Below are 16,940 nucleotides of genomic sequence, written 5' to 3' on the forward strand. Positions count from 1 at the left end.
AAAATTAAGTCAGATACCCACACAAAAACACACAAAACTGAAAAAGTAAAAAACTATCATTTAATTCATGTTGTATAACGTTTCCATATTGTGGCAGTGAACATTTCAGCGATAACAATCTCCCCTGAAACAGGAGTCAAGTTTTTACATAAAAAACAAACAAAAAAAAAAACAATACCAAAAACTAATTAGGGTTCAAGTAATGCCCAAAAGAACTTTTTTTAAACACACACACAAGACAGATAGATCATATTTGCTAGTCATACCGTAAATTTGCCCACTACTTCCTGGTCTATGAATGGAGAACCAATGTGTTTGGTCAGCCTGAGTCATTTCTGCTCCAATCTCTTTTTGGTCGCCATAACCGGACTGACAAACGTGTTAATAGATACAGCTGAGACAGTAAAATCAAACACAGACAATACACACCCTCTTGCGTTATACAAGGGCTTCAAGGTGCTTTAACCAAGACAGACATAAAAAGATATAAAATAAAAACAAAACATGGTGCCAAATCTCAAAACTCTCAGTATCAAAAATAGTCTCTGAGTTGGTCTCTGATCAGTTGGAACACTACAATCGGGGGGAATAATGGTCACGCAGAGGATATTCTGCTTGATAACAACAACCTATGGCTTCAGTTGATCTACACACACACACACACACACACAAACACACACAAGATCACATACAATCCCATAATTGAAACATAATAGTGTCATATCTTTGAAGACAGACAATTACAGTCTATAAATGGCAATACTGTAAACGGTGTGTGCACGAGAGTTGGAAGGCTCCTTGTAATGGGTTCAGCCCGTGGTGCTGCTATTGCTATGGTAACCAACAACGGTTCCAGTTGTAATTTGGCCAATCAATCAGTCTAAGTGCTTATATTCCACCATCTACCTTCCCACTGGCATTACAGTAAATCTCAGCAGGCCTGCGCACGCACACGCACACGCACACACACACACACAAATCACAGAGCCAGACAAGTGCTCTGACACAATCTTGTGGCCTGTACAGTGCCTGAATCAGTCAGGTTCATCAGAAAAATTCATGAGTTGTTGACAGTACTTGGATTGAAGGAGCGCATGATAGCCCGAAAGAGATAAATATGGAAAGAAGGCATACAGTCTGGTCTGAGACAGAAAATCTCCACAGATTAGTTATGAAGTTCATTCCCAATAAAAGTGTGAATACATACAGAATTATGGTTTAGTAAGGGTCCTCATGATACCGGTGACCTTCTTAATCAAACATACATAGAGTAATACTTAAATTGTGGAGAATGCTTTGACAGTTTAGATATGATAATGCAAATATTGTCTTCATTATGCACCATTTACTGCCCAGGCTTAACACATACATCCATTACTGCACACACACACACACACGCACACACACACTCACACACTCTAACAAAGATGAAACCTGGTTATGAGTTCCTATTGCCTCTTATGTCTGTGGTCTATTAACAAGAAGCACCTCTGTAGAACAGAACTGCCTAGGAAACAAATTCATGGGTTTTCCCCTCAGACAGTCAAGAGTACACACTGGCACCCAGGCTCAAAACAAGAGGCTTTGGCACACCCATGCTAGTCTTACTACTCAGCATTCTCCGACACAGAAAAGGGCAGAGTACAAAAGAACAGAGTAGAACAGGACAGACCCATAGCTGCCTTAGATTGCCTCCCTTCTGGAAGAGAGGTACACGTCATTTGACAGACGCACTGATCAGTTGTCACATTCAATCAGCACCAAGCTGTCTGTATCATCCCCAAATTGGGGAAATCACAAATCCCAGTTTCTCATCCAATCAGCAGCTCCAGGCTGTCCTCATACGTGGGTTCTTGTGGGGGACTGGGGGACAGGAAGGCGGTGGCCACAGGGGTTCCTGTTGCCGTGGCGACATTGAGGAGTGTGTTGCCGTGGATGCTGGTGGTTGCCGGGTTGCGGAGGGCTGCAGCTGCTGTGATGCTGGTGAGATTGATGCCAAGTGTGAGCCGTGTCTGCTCCAAGGCCTTCTCTGGCACAGCAAAGGCCTCCAGCTTCTTCTCACCATTGGCCATGTAGGAGTTCTGGCACCCACGGCAGATACAATCCAAGCATGCCTGGGAAAAACACCAGCAACCAATCAGATTCAGTCAAAGAACATTACTCAAAACTCTCTGTCTGCACTGTCACATAACAGCTTTTAAGTGTAAATGCCTCTGATCTCACCACATGTCACTTGATGATTAAAGTTAGCATTGAAAATAAACTAGTACATAGCAGTGTGTGTTCTTGGCTGCATAAAGGGTGGGACCAGCATATCCTGACAGTGAAATGCTTTGTCATATCACAAGTGGGTGAGGCATGAAACTTAGGTGGGCTTTCAACAGGAACATGCACTGGCTGTGTAAACTTGTACTAAAATATTTTAGAAACCAATTTGCCCTAAGTATATCCTCCTCTGAGTAATTTCACCTCCTAATAAGATTGAAAGTGTTGACTAAAACAATGACATCTCCCAGCCACTGCTGCGGTAAGTCTTTACTGAGAACATGCATTAGGCCGTGTTTGACAAAGCACTTGTGCCCAAACCAGTCAGAAGGCATGGAAAAAACACTTTCTAATCAACACCTTAAACACATAGCTAGAGTGCAACAGAATGGAAAATTGTGACAGAAATTGGTTGAAAATGCTGGCCATAAGCTCCATGTTTATGTTGTCTCTGTTGCTGTATGACAGAGAGAAACACACCATGGAAATGGGAGATGGAGGTGTTTCTGCTCAGGAACTTCAAAAGCAAAAATTCATGCCTATCTGGCCAGACTGTTCACCCACTAGAGGGCACTGCTCTCAATCTGAGATAGGGATATGCATTTATACAGTCAATATTTCAAATAGATGCGTTATGGTGGGCAATGCAGACAGGATTTTTTTCCAATGAGAAAATGTAGCTGAGAAAACCTGCCTTTAGTAGGAACTGGAATAGGCAAATACAGTGAAAACATGGTGATGATATAGAGCATGATGGCTGTTACGGTCTTGGATCTCACCTTCCGGTTGGAGTAGCAGGGACAGCGCTGCCCTCGGCAAGTCAACACTGAGGGATTCTGGGTAGCCCTGCCACACTTACAACCTTTCTTTTCCACAGGCTTCTTATATGGGGGCTTGGCAGGTGTGGGCGGCACCAGGCAGCCTGATAGCAGCCGTTGGTCTTTGCTTCGGTCTTTGGACTTGGAGCCTCCACCGCGGGCCTTAGCATGGGGCTTCTTGGGGCCTTGTTCAATGTGTTTCCTGGCGCCTTTATTGTGATTCGGAGTGGGGCGGCTGGGCTTAGGAGGTGCTCCATTAGTGAGGGATGAGTATGTATGTGCTGGAACAGTTGATGAGGGCATGAGCGGTTGTGTATGCAGTGTGTGAGGTGGAGCAGGAGTGTGTAAATGTGAGGTGGTGCCCTGCAGGATGGAGGAGATGGGAAGGGGCTTAACCCTCTCCCTGTCACTCTCTGAACGAGATCGCTTACGGTTAAGGCGGACTGGCGGAGGCTTTGGGGCAGGGGGAGGATTCAAGGAGGACATGTGTGTGTGAGCACCATGGCTTGCAACTGTGTTAGTCCTGTCCGTCTGAACCTGTGTGTAGTTGTGTGCCGTGTCCAGCTGTATGTACATTTGAGTGTGTGCTCTGTCCGCAGGTATGTGTGTGTGAGTGTGTGTCCTGTCGGGACGAATGTGAGAAGAGTCTCTACCGGGTTGGAGGGGATCTAAAGTCTGTAACACCTCCTCCACACTGAGGAGTAACACCTCCCCCTCCTCCAGCTCCTTGCTGCTAGATTCCCCATCCCTGAGTGAACACACAATGCCAGGAGTCGGGTCTAAAGGTCTGGAGGCCAGACTCAGTTCTAGTCCACCACATCCAGCATCAGACACTGAGAGACTCTCCTGTGCCTGCTCCTCTACCAGCTCACACACCTCCAGCTCTGGGGAAGAGGGAGCCAGGTCCTCCAGCACAGGTCCATTGCATTCGTGGGGTCCGTTGGAACAGGGAGCGTTAGAACAAGAGCTCTGGGGGTCAGCTGAGAGTTCTGAAGGGACGGGTGGTGCTTCTGTCGGTGTAAGGGACTCTGGAGCAGAGGGATTTACCTCCTCCTGAGCTGGGCTTGGCTCCTCTGCCTCTGTCTCCATCTCCTCTGGATGTGACATCAGCACCTCTTCCAATAAGGCCATAACCTCTGGGGACCCTCCCACCTGACTGCTGATTGGCTGCAGCAATGGGGAATGAGTGATGTACAAGCAGAGCCTCCTATAGCACTGAACCAGCAAGGAGAGCTGTTTGTTCTCCTGGAAGCAGGCATAGTCCTTACACCAGCTGCATGCTGGCTTCATCTGCATCTTCTGGCCTTTACAACCCAAGCAAACATAATGCTGACACTCTGAATTTGTAGGGGCGATGGGGTCCTGGAGCAGTTTACCTTAGACAAAAAACAAGAGGGAGCTATTAATCCATCTGTTCACCCATCATCTGTGGACTTCTATTTGGCTATACATTGTTTCTGAAGATACAGCTGTCCGCGGTGTCAGGCGCAATAAGAGCCCTGTCTGTGTCAATACTCCACATGCTGAGTTAAGTGAATAAGTCATGAAGAGTATACACATGGCCATGCAACAGGCACAGCAACAGGAGTCATCTGTCCCCTTGTCAGGATGGAGCAGCAAGTTCTGCTTAGCACCAACGAGGGACAGCTGCTGCTGGGGCTCAGCCTGGTTGCCAAGGAGACTATGGTAGCGAACCAGTCACATCGTGTCAACTGCTGCGACCACACACACACACACACACACACACACACACACACACACACACACACACACACACACACACACACCGTTGTGCTGATTCTTTTGTCAGTAACGTTACCTGCAGTAACGTTATAAGCATTACACGAGTACCCGTTAGTTGAGGTGGAAAAATAATACCAACGCATGCTATACAATTTATTACTCACCACAGACAAGGCATGCGAGGGACTGGCGGAAGAAAGGCAGTAGCTTGTACATCTCTGCAAAGGTGTGGGGCTGCCGCGGGTCACACTGGAGCACGGCCCGGCTGGCGGACACGTACAGAGCGGTTGCGTTGACGGGGTTCATATCGGTACTCCGCAGCCTCGGGGAGGCGAGGCCTGGGGAAAATCCAGCCACTCGCTGAGACTGAGCTAGCCAGGTCGGGGGTGGGTGGAGAAAAAACTGATGTGGCTTAATTCAGTCAAAGAGCAGAACCAGTCATCGGCTGTATCAATGAAGACAGACAGATAAATAGATAATCAGCCAGAACGAGCATGGTGAAACGCTATCACTAAACGCGCAAAAACGTTAGCTTGACAGGTAACGTTAGCTAGCTAACGAGCTAGTTGACGTTAGCATCACCGGTTCTTTTTTTCGTTTTCCTCGATCACAATTAAAGTCATTGCTAGCTTAGACGAGACCCTTACCTATACAGACACATTATCCTGAACGCCACCCTCTAGCATCAAATTAAACGACTAAGAGATCCATTATGAAAAGGTTACCCCGGCTAGCTTTAGCTTATGGAATCAATCAAATGTTAGCGCAGAAAAATGAGCCGGCCCTAACTACTGAGCCTTTTCAACACCCAAACCCGTTTCCTTGCCGATGACTGGTAAAATAGTGAACTGCAGCTGAGACTGTAAAATATGGTTAGTTATTACATCCCACCCGCGCACTCGATGTAAACAAAGCTAGCTGGCTAACGTTAGCATAGCTAGCCAAATTTAGCTATCGAGATGTTAAACCGTCGCACCAAAGCCCCGGGGGCCGTCTTATTCCTCACGCATCGGCGTCAAGTGTAAGCTGTAAATTGCAAATTTGCGTTTGTGAGAGGTTTCTGCGAGAACGCTTGGGGAACGCTGGTCGAAACATAGCTAGCTAGCCGTTTTACAAAGGCATCAATCATTCGATTTTCCACTTTTCCCTCATCAAGCGCTCTCGTCGAGCGTGATCACGCGAGATCTCCGGCAGTTACCCTGGTTACCGTGGGTGCCGCTGAGTTTGACAGGATGGTTGCAGCTCCCATAAGTGAGTTTACAGGTGGGTTTATTTAAATAGAAAACAATAGAAACCTCATAAATGTAACCCCAAATAAAGCGGTTTAAGATTGTACACAGACACTGTCCTGTCACATGTAATGTTTGTAAATTATTATTATATCACTATTTCTTTCCTCCATTCCTTCCTCCTTCCCTACATTTTGTTATTTGTTGTTCATTGTAATTCATTGGGTTCATTGTGATTTTTTTTTATTATTATTATTTATAATGAAGTATATTTACAGTAACTTTTTAAACAAAAAACTTATGTAACATGTACACTTCATGTACTTGAAAATAATAATAATAATGATAATAATAATAATAACAACAACAAAAACAACAATAATAACAACAACAACAACTAAAACTAAACTGAAACTAATAAAAACTAAACTAAAATTAAACATTTCAAAACAATAAAAAATAAAACTGAAATGAGCAAAACCACTCTGGAAACTAACTGCGACTTCACTGAACTGAAAATAAAAATCTGCACAAGAGCCTCCCTAAAGCAGAGAGCTCCTCACGGGAGAGGAGCTCTCTGCTTTAGGGAGAAATAAAAGGTCACCAGTAGATGCCACACAGAACTGGTGAACATCATCTGAAAGCTGGGAGCCTCAATATTGATTTGAGATGCAGCTCAGCACTGTTAGTCATAAATCTGTAATAAACATTGCGTTTTGGTTAGACACTCATTCATCCTTTTTTTTTTTATTGAGAGAATACGGTATAAAGGGTATAACATTATGACAGGAGTATATGATGGCCATTTCCGTGCTTGCTTATGTGTCATAGGATGTTGCAGCAATTTTTTGTTGATACCATTTATTACACAGATTTGGTGCAAAATTTAACCGTTTTTGTCCACTTGAAAATGAATAAAAATTGTCAAAATTCCTTCCAACATACCACATTAGGACACCAAGACCTTGATGAACACCATAGAAAAATACATGCTTTGATTTGGTGTGAAAACGTTTTACATTTGGAGATTTTCTGTAAGAATGACATTTTTTGGCGATTGGATGTCGAGCAACTGTCCTTTATTGTCAATAAACCTGGAAAACCAGACATCCTCTGAATGCCTCAGGTTTCACGTTCGTGGTTGTAAAGTCCTCTGAATTTGTTTTTTTGCACGGTTCAACAGCTCATTCACGTGTGAAAAGCTGGGAAATGTAGTTTACTTCAGTGACATTCAGCTCACAAACCACGAACTACAAAAAAATCCTGATTGCTGTCCAAGTTCCGCCCCTCTGCGCGAGTTCCTTCTTTCTGATTGGCTGAGGGAGATCTCGTCCGCTCGCCATTGGCTCGAATCTCAGTCTTTCAATCCCCGCCCACCGTCATTCGAGAACAGGCACAGCAATGGCGGCGTTCACGGTGGCACGGAGCAGCTGCGGGCTCGTCAGCGGATTGAGGGCATCTTTCCGGAGTTTGGCGCAAGTTAAACATGGCGCAGTGGCGCAAACGAGCCTGCCGCTGGACTGCCGCTGGTATTCTGTCAGTCACCTGTCCGTGCAGGAGAGAATTGACAAGAAACGGAAGGCGGCGCTGGTCGGGGGAGGTCAGAAGAGAATTGATGCACAGCACAAGAGGGTATCGTTTGCTAACATTCATGCTCTGGCTCTTTAGTTTCCTCGGCCTCTCTGTACTTGGGGATTCTAGATTTAGCACTCATAGTTTCCTAACACAACACAACCTCGAGTGAAGCAGCTGGGAGGAAACAGCCTTGCTCAAGGGCACCTCGACAGTTGCTGCTGAGGGGAGACAGTATGCAGGGGGACAGCCTGTTGAGACAGTGGTCAGCTAACAGTCATATGAAGTCATACACATTATTATTGCAGTCAGTGAGTTCATCATGGGATTTGAACATCCAACCTTCCTCTAACCTAAGCTGTCACCAATAGTAAGGTTACCTTGTTGAACTTTCTTCAGTGACCTTTTTGTCGCTCTCGTGCCTTTGAGCAAGTCACTGAATCCCAACTCCAGAGGCAGGTTCTGTAGCTGAACCTACGCTCTGGCTTACATGGAGGCACAGGCTTAATTTCACATTCCTGGGATCTGCAAAGAATAAATAAATTTAGTCATCTGTAGCCGGACCGGCTGTGTAGAGATGTGCAGATGTGATGTTACACAGTGAGAGAGGACAGCGTAGTCTGCATATCAAAGTCACTGTGCTGCTTGAGTTCACATGGCATGTCTGTCGCAGGGTAAACTGACAGCCCGGGAGCGGGTGGAGCTGCTGCTGGACCCCAACTCCTTCGTGGAGTATGACATGTTTGTGGAGCATCGCTGCTCCGACTTTGGAATGGAGCAGGACCGAAACAAGGTAACGAGCAGCCTCATTCTTATGTCATCACGTCACCTGAGATGAGATACTAATCCTTCCTTGAGATATTGTTTTTTTTTTTTTTGTTATACAAAGTATGTCTGTTCTGTCTCTGTCCTAGTTCCCAGGTGACAGCGTCGTGACGGGACAAGGCAGGATCAACGGCAGACTGGTCTACGTTTTCAGTCAGGTACAACATGCAGCCAAACTGTGGGGGATCAAACATTTTAAACATAAAACTTTAAATTGTAATATTCTACCTGTTTTTCGCAGGACTTCACAGTGTTTGGAGGCAGTCTGTCTGGAGCTCACGCACAGAAGATCTGCAAGGTAGGCAGGTGGACTCGTCAGGAGTGTTATTGCAGTTTCATATCCTGTGAGCACGCACATGCATGGGGAGCATGAACTAGTGGGGAAAAACAAAGAAGATACCTATGAAGTGTTATATCTTTTCGATTCTTAACATATAAAAATTTTCCTTTGGATACATAATTTATCTGCTCAGATCATGGACCAGGCCGTGATGGTGGGAGCCCCGGTCATCGGGCTCAATGACTCTGGAGGCGCTCGCATCCAGGAGGGAGTGGAGTCTCTAGCCGGATATGCAGATATATTCCTGGTAGGTTTCGTCCACTTTGTAATAGGGCTGTACATTTAATCACAATATTATCATTATGGAGGTAAAGTTTTCACCTCACTATAAAAAAATAGTCCTTTATCCCTGCAGTTGTGGTATAACAGCATGTACAGTATGTTTGTGTGCAGAATGTACAGTTGTGTTGCGTGGTTGTGCATCAAAAGTAAACAAAATCTCCATCGACAGAGGAATGTGACGGCCTCAGGCGTCGTCCCTCAGATCTCCCTCATCATGGGTCCCTGTGCAGGAGGGGCCGTCTACTCCCCCGCCCTCACAGACTTCACCTTCATGGTCAAGGTACGGAGGCCTGCCAGGGTGGGACGCTCAGCCGGGGCTAGAACAGAAATCCTGATGGTTTCACTGCATTTTATCAACTGCAGTCATTAGTGTGAGGATGTCAGGAACAAAATTGTTTGACTACACTCTTGGCGTCTTTTGCCTTATCACAGAAATTAGACCAAAGACATTTTAGAGAATTTAGACTTTATATTTTGAATAACGAGTCTCAGTGTTGTTTACTTGTCGGTCTTCTATAATTAATGTGGAAACTAAAGGCGTAACATATTACAATATACTGATTATTGTGCATTGCTACTTCTTGGATTCTAGGATTTTTTAAGCCTGAAATCAAAGATGAAAGCTAAAGTAATTGAGTGTGTGTGTGTGTGTGTGTGTGTGTGTGTGTGTGTGTGTGTGTGTGTGTGTGTCTGTAGGACACATCATACCTGTTTATCACAGGGCCTGATGTTGTGAAGTCAGTCACCAATGAAGATGTGACTCAAGAGGAGCTTGGCGGAGCCAAGACACACACAGCAGTGTCTGGTCAGTTTGTGTCTTTTTTTCAATTATTGTTTGATTTTTTTTTTTTTTTTTTTTTTTTTTTTTTTAATGGTTTTAGGTTTATTTATTCACACGACACATGACGTAAAAGAATAAGGAGATTAAAAAACAACAAATAAAAAAATACTTTAACTCAGAGAGACTGAGGTGGTTTGAGGGTTTTAAACTGTTTTATCTCATGTCCTCAGGCGTGGCCCACCGCGCATTTGAGAACGACATCGACGCCCTGCTCAACCTCCGAGACTTCTTCAACTTCCTGCCGCTTAGCAACAAGGATGCCTCCCCCGTCATCGAGTGCCACGACCCCAGGTACCCAATCACACAACATCGACCGTCCTGAACAACCAATCAGTTCTCCTCATGGAAGTGGGAGCACCTCTTTGCTTTATTAAACTCTTTGGTGCTTTTCCTCCTCTCACAGTGATCGTCTGGTACCCGGGCTGGACACCATCGTTCCCATGGAGTCAACTAAAGCCTACGACATGTTAGACATTATTCATGGGGTATGACAAACACACATACACACACACACCCACACACTTGCATATGTGTAGTTACGCAAAATCTAATTTCTTCTGCTTGTAAAACTGTCCTCTTTTGTTCATATAAAAACCTCTAGATAGTGGATGAGAGGGATTTCTTTGAGATCATGCCCAACTATGCCAAGAACATTGTGGTGGGATTCGCTCGCATGAATGGACGCACTGTGGGCATTGTGGGTAACCAGCCCAAAGTGGCATCTGGTGAGTAAAGTAAGAGGGAAAGAGGAAACGGTCACTGTACACATTATATTATTATTTTTTGCATTAGGATTTTAATTTCATTTTGTTTTTGCATTTGGTTGTTTTTGTTTTGTACCATTTTCATCCTTGGGTTTGGACAGAGTTTGATAAGCTCTTTGTATATCTTGTGTTATTTCCTCTTGGTGTGCAGTTATTTGATGATATCCTTGGAGTTTTCTTTATCTCACCTGCACAGTTTGTATTCTTTCTCTTTTGTCAGTTTTAATCATCTAATCATAACCCGGCGGAAGAAAATAAGCAAAGAAAAGAGGGCATCGTTGACTGCTGATTTGTTTTCCGTTTTATTTTCCACTCTGACATGTTTTTGAAGTCAGTCTGTTGTCCTCTCTGCCTCGCTCTTCAGGCTGTTTGGACATCAACTCCTCAGTGAAAGGAGCCCGCTTCGTACGCTTCTGTGATGCTTTCAACATCCCCATCATCACCTTTGTGGACGTGCCGGGCTTCCTGCCAGGTATTCTGTTATTCTCCTAGTGAATGGACTCTAGCTATTAGCTATTAAGTATCCCTGTTGACATGAATCACCAGTTTACCTGTTCTGTCTACAGACATATCCTCCTGCCTGCAGAACAGGGTTAAAAGGCACAGATGCCAGTTGCTGTCTCCTCTTTGAGTGTTAGCACATCGGGGAAAGAAATGACGATTGCAGGAGTGGCAAATACTACTCACTGCTATGATCTTTTTGTTGACATCAAAACGTACAAATGAGTTTGCAAAGACAAAAGAGCAAAGAGAGTAGGATGTATGTCTGCCATACTAACCAAAGTGTGTCAAAGGCAAGCACCTTGACCAGGTTTCTCATAACCAGAGAACGCATGTACTCAGATTATTGAGAGAGAAACAATTCAGAAGAGAACAATACTCAGTTAAGACAGTTGCTCACTCACTCACACTCAGTACTATGGTTGTGATGGCCTTCAACAGGAACGGCTCAGGAATATGGAGGCATCATCCGACACGGAGCCAAACTGCTGTTTGCCTTTGCAGAGGCCACCGTCCCTAAAATCACCATCATCACCAGGAAGGTAGGTGTGTGTGGACCAGATGGCCTTGGCAAGGACACGAGTGTTAAGGCTGAATTGGACTTTGTCGGCAGCCGTCTCTCGTTTTCAGCAAAAAGATGTTGCGCACATCTGCGAGTTTGCCATGTTGCCACTCAGTCGTCCCGCAGAGCGAGTGGACATTTGTTGCCAAAGTGAAGCTTTGCACCTCCATAAACAGCTGGTTATTAACAACCAACAGCAACATGCATGGAATAGAGGAAGGATTGGCAAAATAAGTGAGAAAATATCATCATTTGTATGTTTCTTCGTCTATAAACAGTACAGAGACGCACAGATGGCCTTGGCAAGAGTTTACCAACACTGAATATTTTGCATATTAGAGTCAAACACACATGGAAGAATCTGTTGGACGAGCAAGTTTACAAAGAGCATCATATTGTTTTTTTCCCTTCATGTGCGCAGCATCGCATCTTTTTGCTCAGAGACATCTGTTCAAAGTTTAATGTGACAAAGTATAAATGAGCCTTTAAGGACCTGTATGAAAGCAGTCCAAGAAGGTCCTGGCAGACGTAGAAATACAAACATGTCTTTTTTTCAGGCGTACGGAGGAGCCTATGATGTCATGAGCTCCAAACACTTGAGAGGAGATATGAACTACGCCTGGCCCACCGCCGAGGTCGCTGTCATGGGCGCCAAGGTACAAACATCCAAGTGTTTCTGTCTGCATCTTTCTCTCTCCAAGACTCTCTTTCTGATTTGGTTCAACAAGGAATCTGAAGACTCCACTTTAGGCTCTGTTAACTTTCTATAAGCATTTGTTATTTTGGTGAAAATGAATAAAATAATCATAAGCGCATGCACGGTGTGTTTTTTCTCTCTCAGGGTGCCGTTCAGATTATTTTCAGAGGGAAGGAGAACCAAGCTGAGGCGGAGGCTGAATATGTGGAAAAGTTCGCTAATCCCTTCCCTGCTGCTGTTCGAGGTAAACACTCTCTCTCACTCTCTCTGAATTTGTCACCATCCTCACCTGTTTTTAAGAGACACTTATCAGCAGGGACACAGGACAGCTACACTTGTTTGTAGTCCCCCAGATATGTTGTGAACAGAGTGTACGGGAGAAAGTAGAGCCCACCGTTCCTCATTAACTTTCCTCACACACACACAACACGACACACAGCCATTGTGATTAGGGATGCAAGACGATGGATTGTTTGCCAATATTTTCTAACTCTTTTGCCCAATGTCAATACCAATATATGCACATATTTTTGTTCCACCTAATTACAGAGACAATCAAATCTCTTCTTAACATTTTATTATGCCTACTCTTATCGTGATGGCCTACCGGCAGATGCAGACATAAAAAAAAAAAATGGTTTTCAAGATGTACACCTTCACTGGCCAAAATAAGAAGACTACTTAGGTTATGTAAAACATGCCATATTTATTTTTGTATAACACTTTCTTCCAAACAAAATTGTATGATTGATCCTATGAGACGATCCTGACATCAGCCACAACCAGGGCAAAATGACTTATTTCATGAATCGGCAGAAATTTCCTTTTTAAGGGATACCAAGATTTCATTTTAAAGCCTAAATCGGCCAATACCGATGACATGCCATGATTATGATTGTCTTTAGATGATGCACCCGCCCCCCTAACAGACTTTGTGTGTGTGTGTGTGTGTGTGTGTGTGTATCAGGTTTTGTGGATGACATCATCGAGCCGTCGACCACTCGCAAGAGGATCTGCAGAGACCTGGAGGTGCTGGCCAGCAAGAAGCAGGTCAACCCCTGGAAGAAACATGCCAACATTCCTCTGTAAAAACAAAACAAAACAATCACACACACACACACACACACACACACACACACACACACACACACACACACACACACACACACATTGTATACCGAAAAACACTATTTAAAGGTTCTCGGTGTGGGATTTTTCATTAAATTGACGTTGCAGTCAAAATGTGAGGATATCTATTGGTGCTGAGTTTGGTAGCCTCTACTAGCGGTGGGTCACATCACATTATTTCTCTTTGCTGTTGCTTGTAAAATGTCGTTCACCACTCCACTGGAAAACATCCGAGTACCACCATGTTTACCATTGATATGACTGCAGGATGTCAGCAGGAGGATCCTCACACACACACACACATGCACACAGAACCTGGATGGCATAATACAATGCTGCAGCAAATATAAAATGCTTGCCATGTCCCACGGTGGCCATATTGGTCATAAATGTTAGTACGCTCCAACACTGAGAACAAGGTTGTATCTGAAAGGACAGGTGATTATGTCACATATATAGTAAATAAAATAAAAGACTGGTATCAACATTCTGGTTTTAGTGCAAAACTCAAACATGTTAAATATGATAAACTCAAATGTTACTTTCCTCTGTGATGTTAGTTTTTGACCTGAATTTTCCTTTGGTTCTCCACTTTCAATGCCCACTGTATGAGCTTTCAGACACACTCCTTGTATGGGAGCATTTGTCCTGTTGAGGTCGAGCAAAAAGCAAAACCTGGAACTGTGCCTTTTCTCTTTGGCAGGCCCTGTGCTGCCGTTTGTAAAATAAATCATGGACTCTAAAGCGTAATGTGTGTTTTATTTACCTCTGCAGATGCAATAACTTCTAAGCTGTAGGTAACCTCCCCTTCTTTGTCTGTGGTATTTTTGAATTGATTTGACAAGTATAAATGATGCAGTCCCCACAGTATCAATAAAATTACATTTTTTTAAAGTAACTTGCCTGTGTTTTGTGTGTGATTATGTGGACATAAGCTTCTTTTACCAAATCCCATTGCAGTCGAAGACTAAGTTGTATGTTGTTTGGTAATAAATACCACAAACCATTTTCAAAAGTCTTAAAATTCAATTTTATAGGTATTGGTCTTTAAGTCAATCATATGTATTTCATTTCTCAGTCTAGTTTTGTCAAAATGAGTCATTCTACATCAAAGTCACAATTCTAATGTTATAAAACCTGAAGAAACTTAACCTGCAATGTTCAATTAAGACAAATGATTTGTCCAAAAATCTGCCTCAAATTTCATTAAGATTTGACTTTAAAATGTCTTAGAAAGCACTAAAGTGAACTCTCTGATGCCTGTCGACATTGACTGAAGAGGATTCACAGGAACTGAATCCTCATGAAGGGGTATTTGTATTAAATAACCTATGGGACATTTTAGGATATCACGACATTGTGAGCTTTGTGTCCACCATTACATTTTGGCGTGAGAATGTTTTAAAGTTGAGAATTTGACATTTTGACATGAACAAAAATAGACAAGACACATTAGGTAGCGAAAGTAAAAGCACAAAAAAGCCGTAGCCTATCCATAAATCGATTACAGATTTTATTTTATTAAAAAGAATTTAAGTTCACAGAAAAAAACAAAACAAAACAGGCTTTTAGAGCATTTAAGGGCAAGTGATGTCAACTGCACCGCGGAATAGATCCAATTGTCTCTGATATTTACAGGACTGCCAACCCCAGCTGAAGGGAAAACTTGAGAGTGACTGCTGGAGGAGGCGAGCAGCCGACGCGGGGCTGCGGCCGACGGCTGGACACATTCGAACCAGCTGACAAATCCATCCCACAAGACAGCAGTACAGATCCATCGCTGCACTGGATATGAAACACTGACGATAAATCTTCAACTGGGTTGTTTTCTGGATCCGTTAACGCTATTTGTGGGTGTACGACCTAAAAGACTTAGTTTGACCTGTAAAAGTGAGCGGGCTTCCCTCAGGAAGGAACCACAGTGGGCGACTGAACCGTACACACAATCTGCTGTAACACTGAACCATCTAACAATTAAGCTCATAACCCATAGCAACAGTCTTGGCTTGCTCATCATCAGATTATGAGTTACGGAAGAGGAAGGAGGGGGATCGGGACCGGAATATAAGTAGGCCACAATTTGGCAACGAACGAGATACATATTCAAGAAAGAGCTGTACAAACATCAGACAAAAACAAAAAAACACACTTGATTTAAAATTTTCGTACTAAAGCTACAGAGTTCAAAATATGTTTATTTCTTTTTTATTTCTTTTTTTTTTTTTTTTTTTTTCAACCGTTTTACTTTAAAAAGCCGTGATTCGGTGGTGTGTGCAGTACTGAGAGGACGGGGCTTTTTTCTGTCCGAGGTTGGGGGTGTGGCTCACTGCCTGCCTGTCAAACAACCGTCAAATGACAACGCTCGCTTTTCACCGACTTCACGCACAACACAATTACATCACTTCCTCCACGTCAGTCTAAAGTCAGTCAGTGTGTGTGTGTGTGTGTGTGTGTGCAAGCATCTAATCAACCACCTTGACCAACACAGTATACACACCACAGGCACCACGTACATGAACTCCGATGGCATACAGAGAGGAGGTGGGGTTGGTTTGGGGGAATAAGAGGAAAGATATACAGTATAACATTTAATATTGTACTGAGATCCTCTGAGCTGAGCACAGCCAGACGGATCTGAGTGTGACACCAAAAGAGGGGGGGCCTGTACAGAGTGCTGCGCTGCTCTGTGCTGCCGACAGGGGGCGGAACCAAACAACTGTACATCTGTGGGAAAAAAGGGGACCGTAAAACCTGACACACCGGACACACGGGCGCTAATCAGCCGGCTGCAAGATTAGCCAGAGCACCGCCAGCGCCCGCTAACAGAGCTGATCCGACGGACTGAGGAGGAGGAGGAGGAAGAAGAAGAGGAGCAACCATCTCTTTTTGATAGTCGTGAGTTGACTCTGTAGGACGTTGTGAGTGCTGGGCTGGATCCTCCGGCCGGCCTGAAAGAAGACGGCGGATCCGTGCTTTGACGCTCCGGGGCGAGATCCAGCCGATCCACGATCCGTCATTGGACCCGCTCCGCAAACATCCTCCCATCATGTCTTATAGAAAGAGAAAAAGTACTTCGACATTGTGTTTTTTCTTCTCAAAAGTCTGATTGGCAGGCGATTCGGGTTAGACATCCCAACCCCCCCTCCCTTTGCTCCTGATTTGGATCCTGGTCTCAGGAACTTTACCTCGTCCCAGATCAGAACATGGGCATGCTGAATCCCTGGAACAACAGAAAGGAGAGACAAGGTCAGACTCAATGCTCCAGTCATGTGGTGAACTTTCCAGGAAGAAAAAAAAACAAACTTGAAAAGGCACCCAGTGGAGTTTGTGACCACTGGTGGCACTATGGTGCACCGTCAGAAAACCGGGTCCC

General features: G+C 44.2%; 3 protein-coding genes across 4 annotated transcripts in view; 1 reads left to right on the forward strand and 2 right to left on the reverse strand.

Moving 5' to 3' along the window:
* Window positions 1-38: 38 nt before the first annotated feature.
* Window positions 39-6,012, reverse strand: LOC115354380 (E3 ubiquitin-protein ligase MSL2-like). The gene is made up of 3 exons (XM_030044756.1): window positions 4,991-6,012; window positions 3,045-4,459; window positions 39-2,114 (listed from the first exon to the last, which is right to left on the reverse strand). Exons 1-3 carry the CDS (start codon window positions 5,130-5,132, stop codon window positions 1,812-1,814), a joined length of 1,860 nt encoding a protein of 619 aa, XP_029900616.1. The 5' UTR covers window positions 5,133-6,012; the 3' UTR covers window positions 39-1,811.
* A 1,410-nt stretch (window positions 6,013-7,422) lies between these two features.
* Window positions 7,423-14,241, forward strand: pccb (propionyl-CoA carboxylase subunit beta). Its single transcript, XM_030045061.1, has 15 exons — window positions 7,423-7,687; window positions 8,301-8,420; window positions 8,542-8,610; window positions 8,694-8,750; window positions 8,926-9,039; window positions 9,244-9,354; window positions 9,771-9,879; window positions 10,086-10,206; window positions 10,319-10,400; window positions 10,517-10,640; window positions 11,044-11,151; window positions 11,622-11,722; window positions 12,300-12,398; window positions 12,584-12,683; window positions 13,407-14,241. Exons 1-15 carry the CDS (start codon window positions 7,457-7,459, stop codon window positions 13,526-13,528), a joined length of 1,668 nt encoding a protein of 555 aa, XP_029900921.1. The 5' UTR covers window positions 7,423-7,456; the 3' UTR covers window positions 13,529-14,241.
* Window positions 14,242-15,067: 826 nt separating this feature from the next.
* The window catches only part of stag1a (STAG1 cohesin complex component a), a 47,077-nt gene continuing 45,204 nt past the window's right edge, over window positions 15,068-16,940 (reverse strand). The window contains exons 31-32 of one of the 2 annotated variants that reach the window (XM_030044329.1): window positions 16,753-16,787; window positions 15,068-16,617 (exon numbers count right to left, since the gene is read on the reverse strand). In XM_030044329.1, the coding sequence (XP_029900189.1) occupies window positions 16,764-16,787 (24 nt within the window). In that variant the 3' untranslated portion in view covers window positions 15,068-16,617; window positions 16,753-16,763. Of the gene's footprint in view, window positions 16,788-16,940 lie in introns of both variants that reach the window. The other variant, XM_030044328.1, reaches the window with a different exon arrangement.

The sequence above is a fragment of the Myripristis murdjan genome, chromosome 22 (assembly GCF_902150065.1).
Source record: "Myripristis murdjan chromosome 22, fMyrMur1.1, whole genome shotgun sequence".
In the NCBI taxonomy this organism is placed as follows: domain Eukaryota; kingdom Metazoa; phylum Chordata; class Actinopteri; order Holocentriformes; family Holocentridae; genus Myripristis; species Myripristis murdjan.

Coding starts and splice junctions, on each gene's coding strand:
- LOC115354380 (XM_030044756.1), bottom strand. CDS start 5,132: ATGAACCCCGTCAACGCAACCGCTCTGTACGTGTCCGCCAGCCGGGCC. Junction 4,460..4,990: donor CCTCGCATGCCTTGTCTGTG/GTGAGTAATAAA, acceptor TTTTTGTCTAAG/GTAAACTGCTCCAGGACCCC. Junction 2,115..3,044: donor CCTGCTACTCCAACCGGAAG/GTGAGATCCAAG, acceptor TGTTTTTCCCAG/GCATGCTTGGATTGTATCTG.
- pccb (XM_030045061.1), top strand. CDS start 7,457: ATGGCGGCGTTCACGGTGGCACGGAGCAGCTGCGGGCTCGTCAGCGGA. Junction 9,040..9,243: donor GATATGCAGATATATTCCTG/GTAGGTTTCGTC, acceptor CTCCATCGACAG/AGGAATGTGACGGCCTCAGG. Junction 11,723..12,299: donor TCACCATCATCACCAGGAAG/GTAGGTGTGTGT, acceptor TCTTTTTTTCAG/GCGTACGGAGGAGCCTATGA.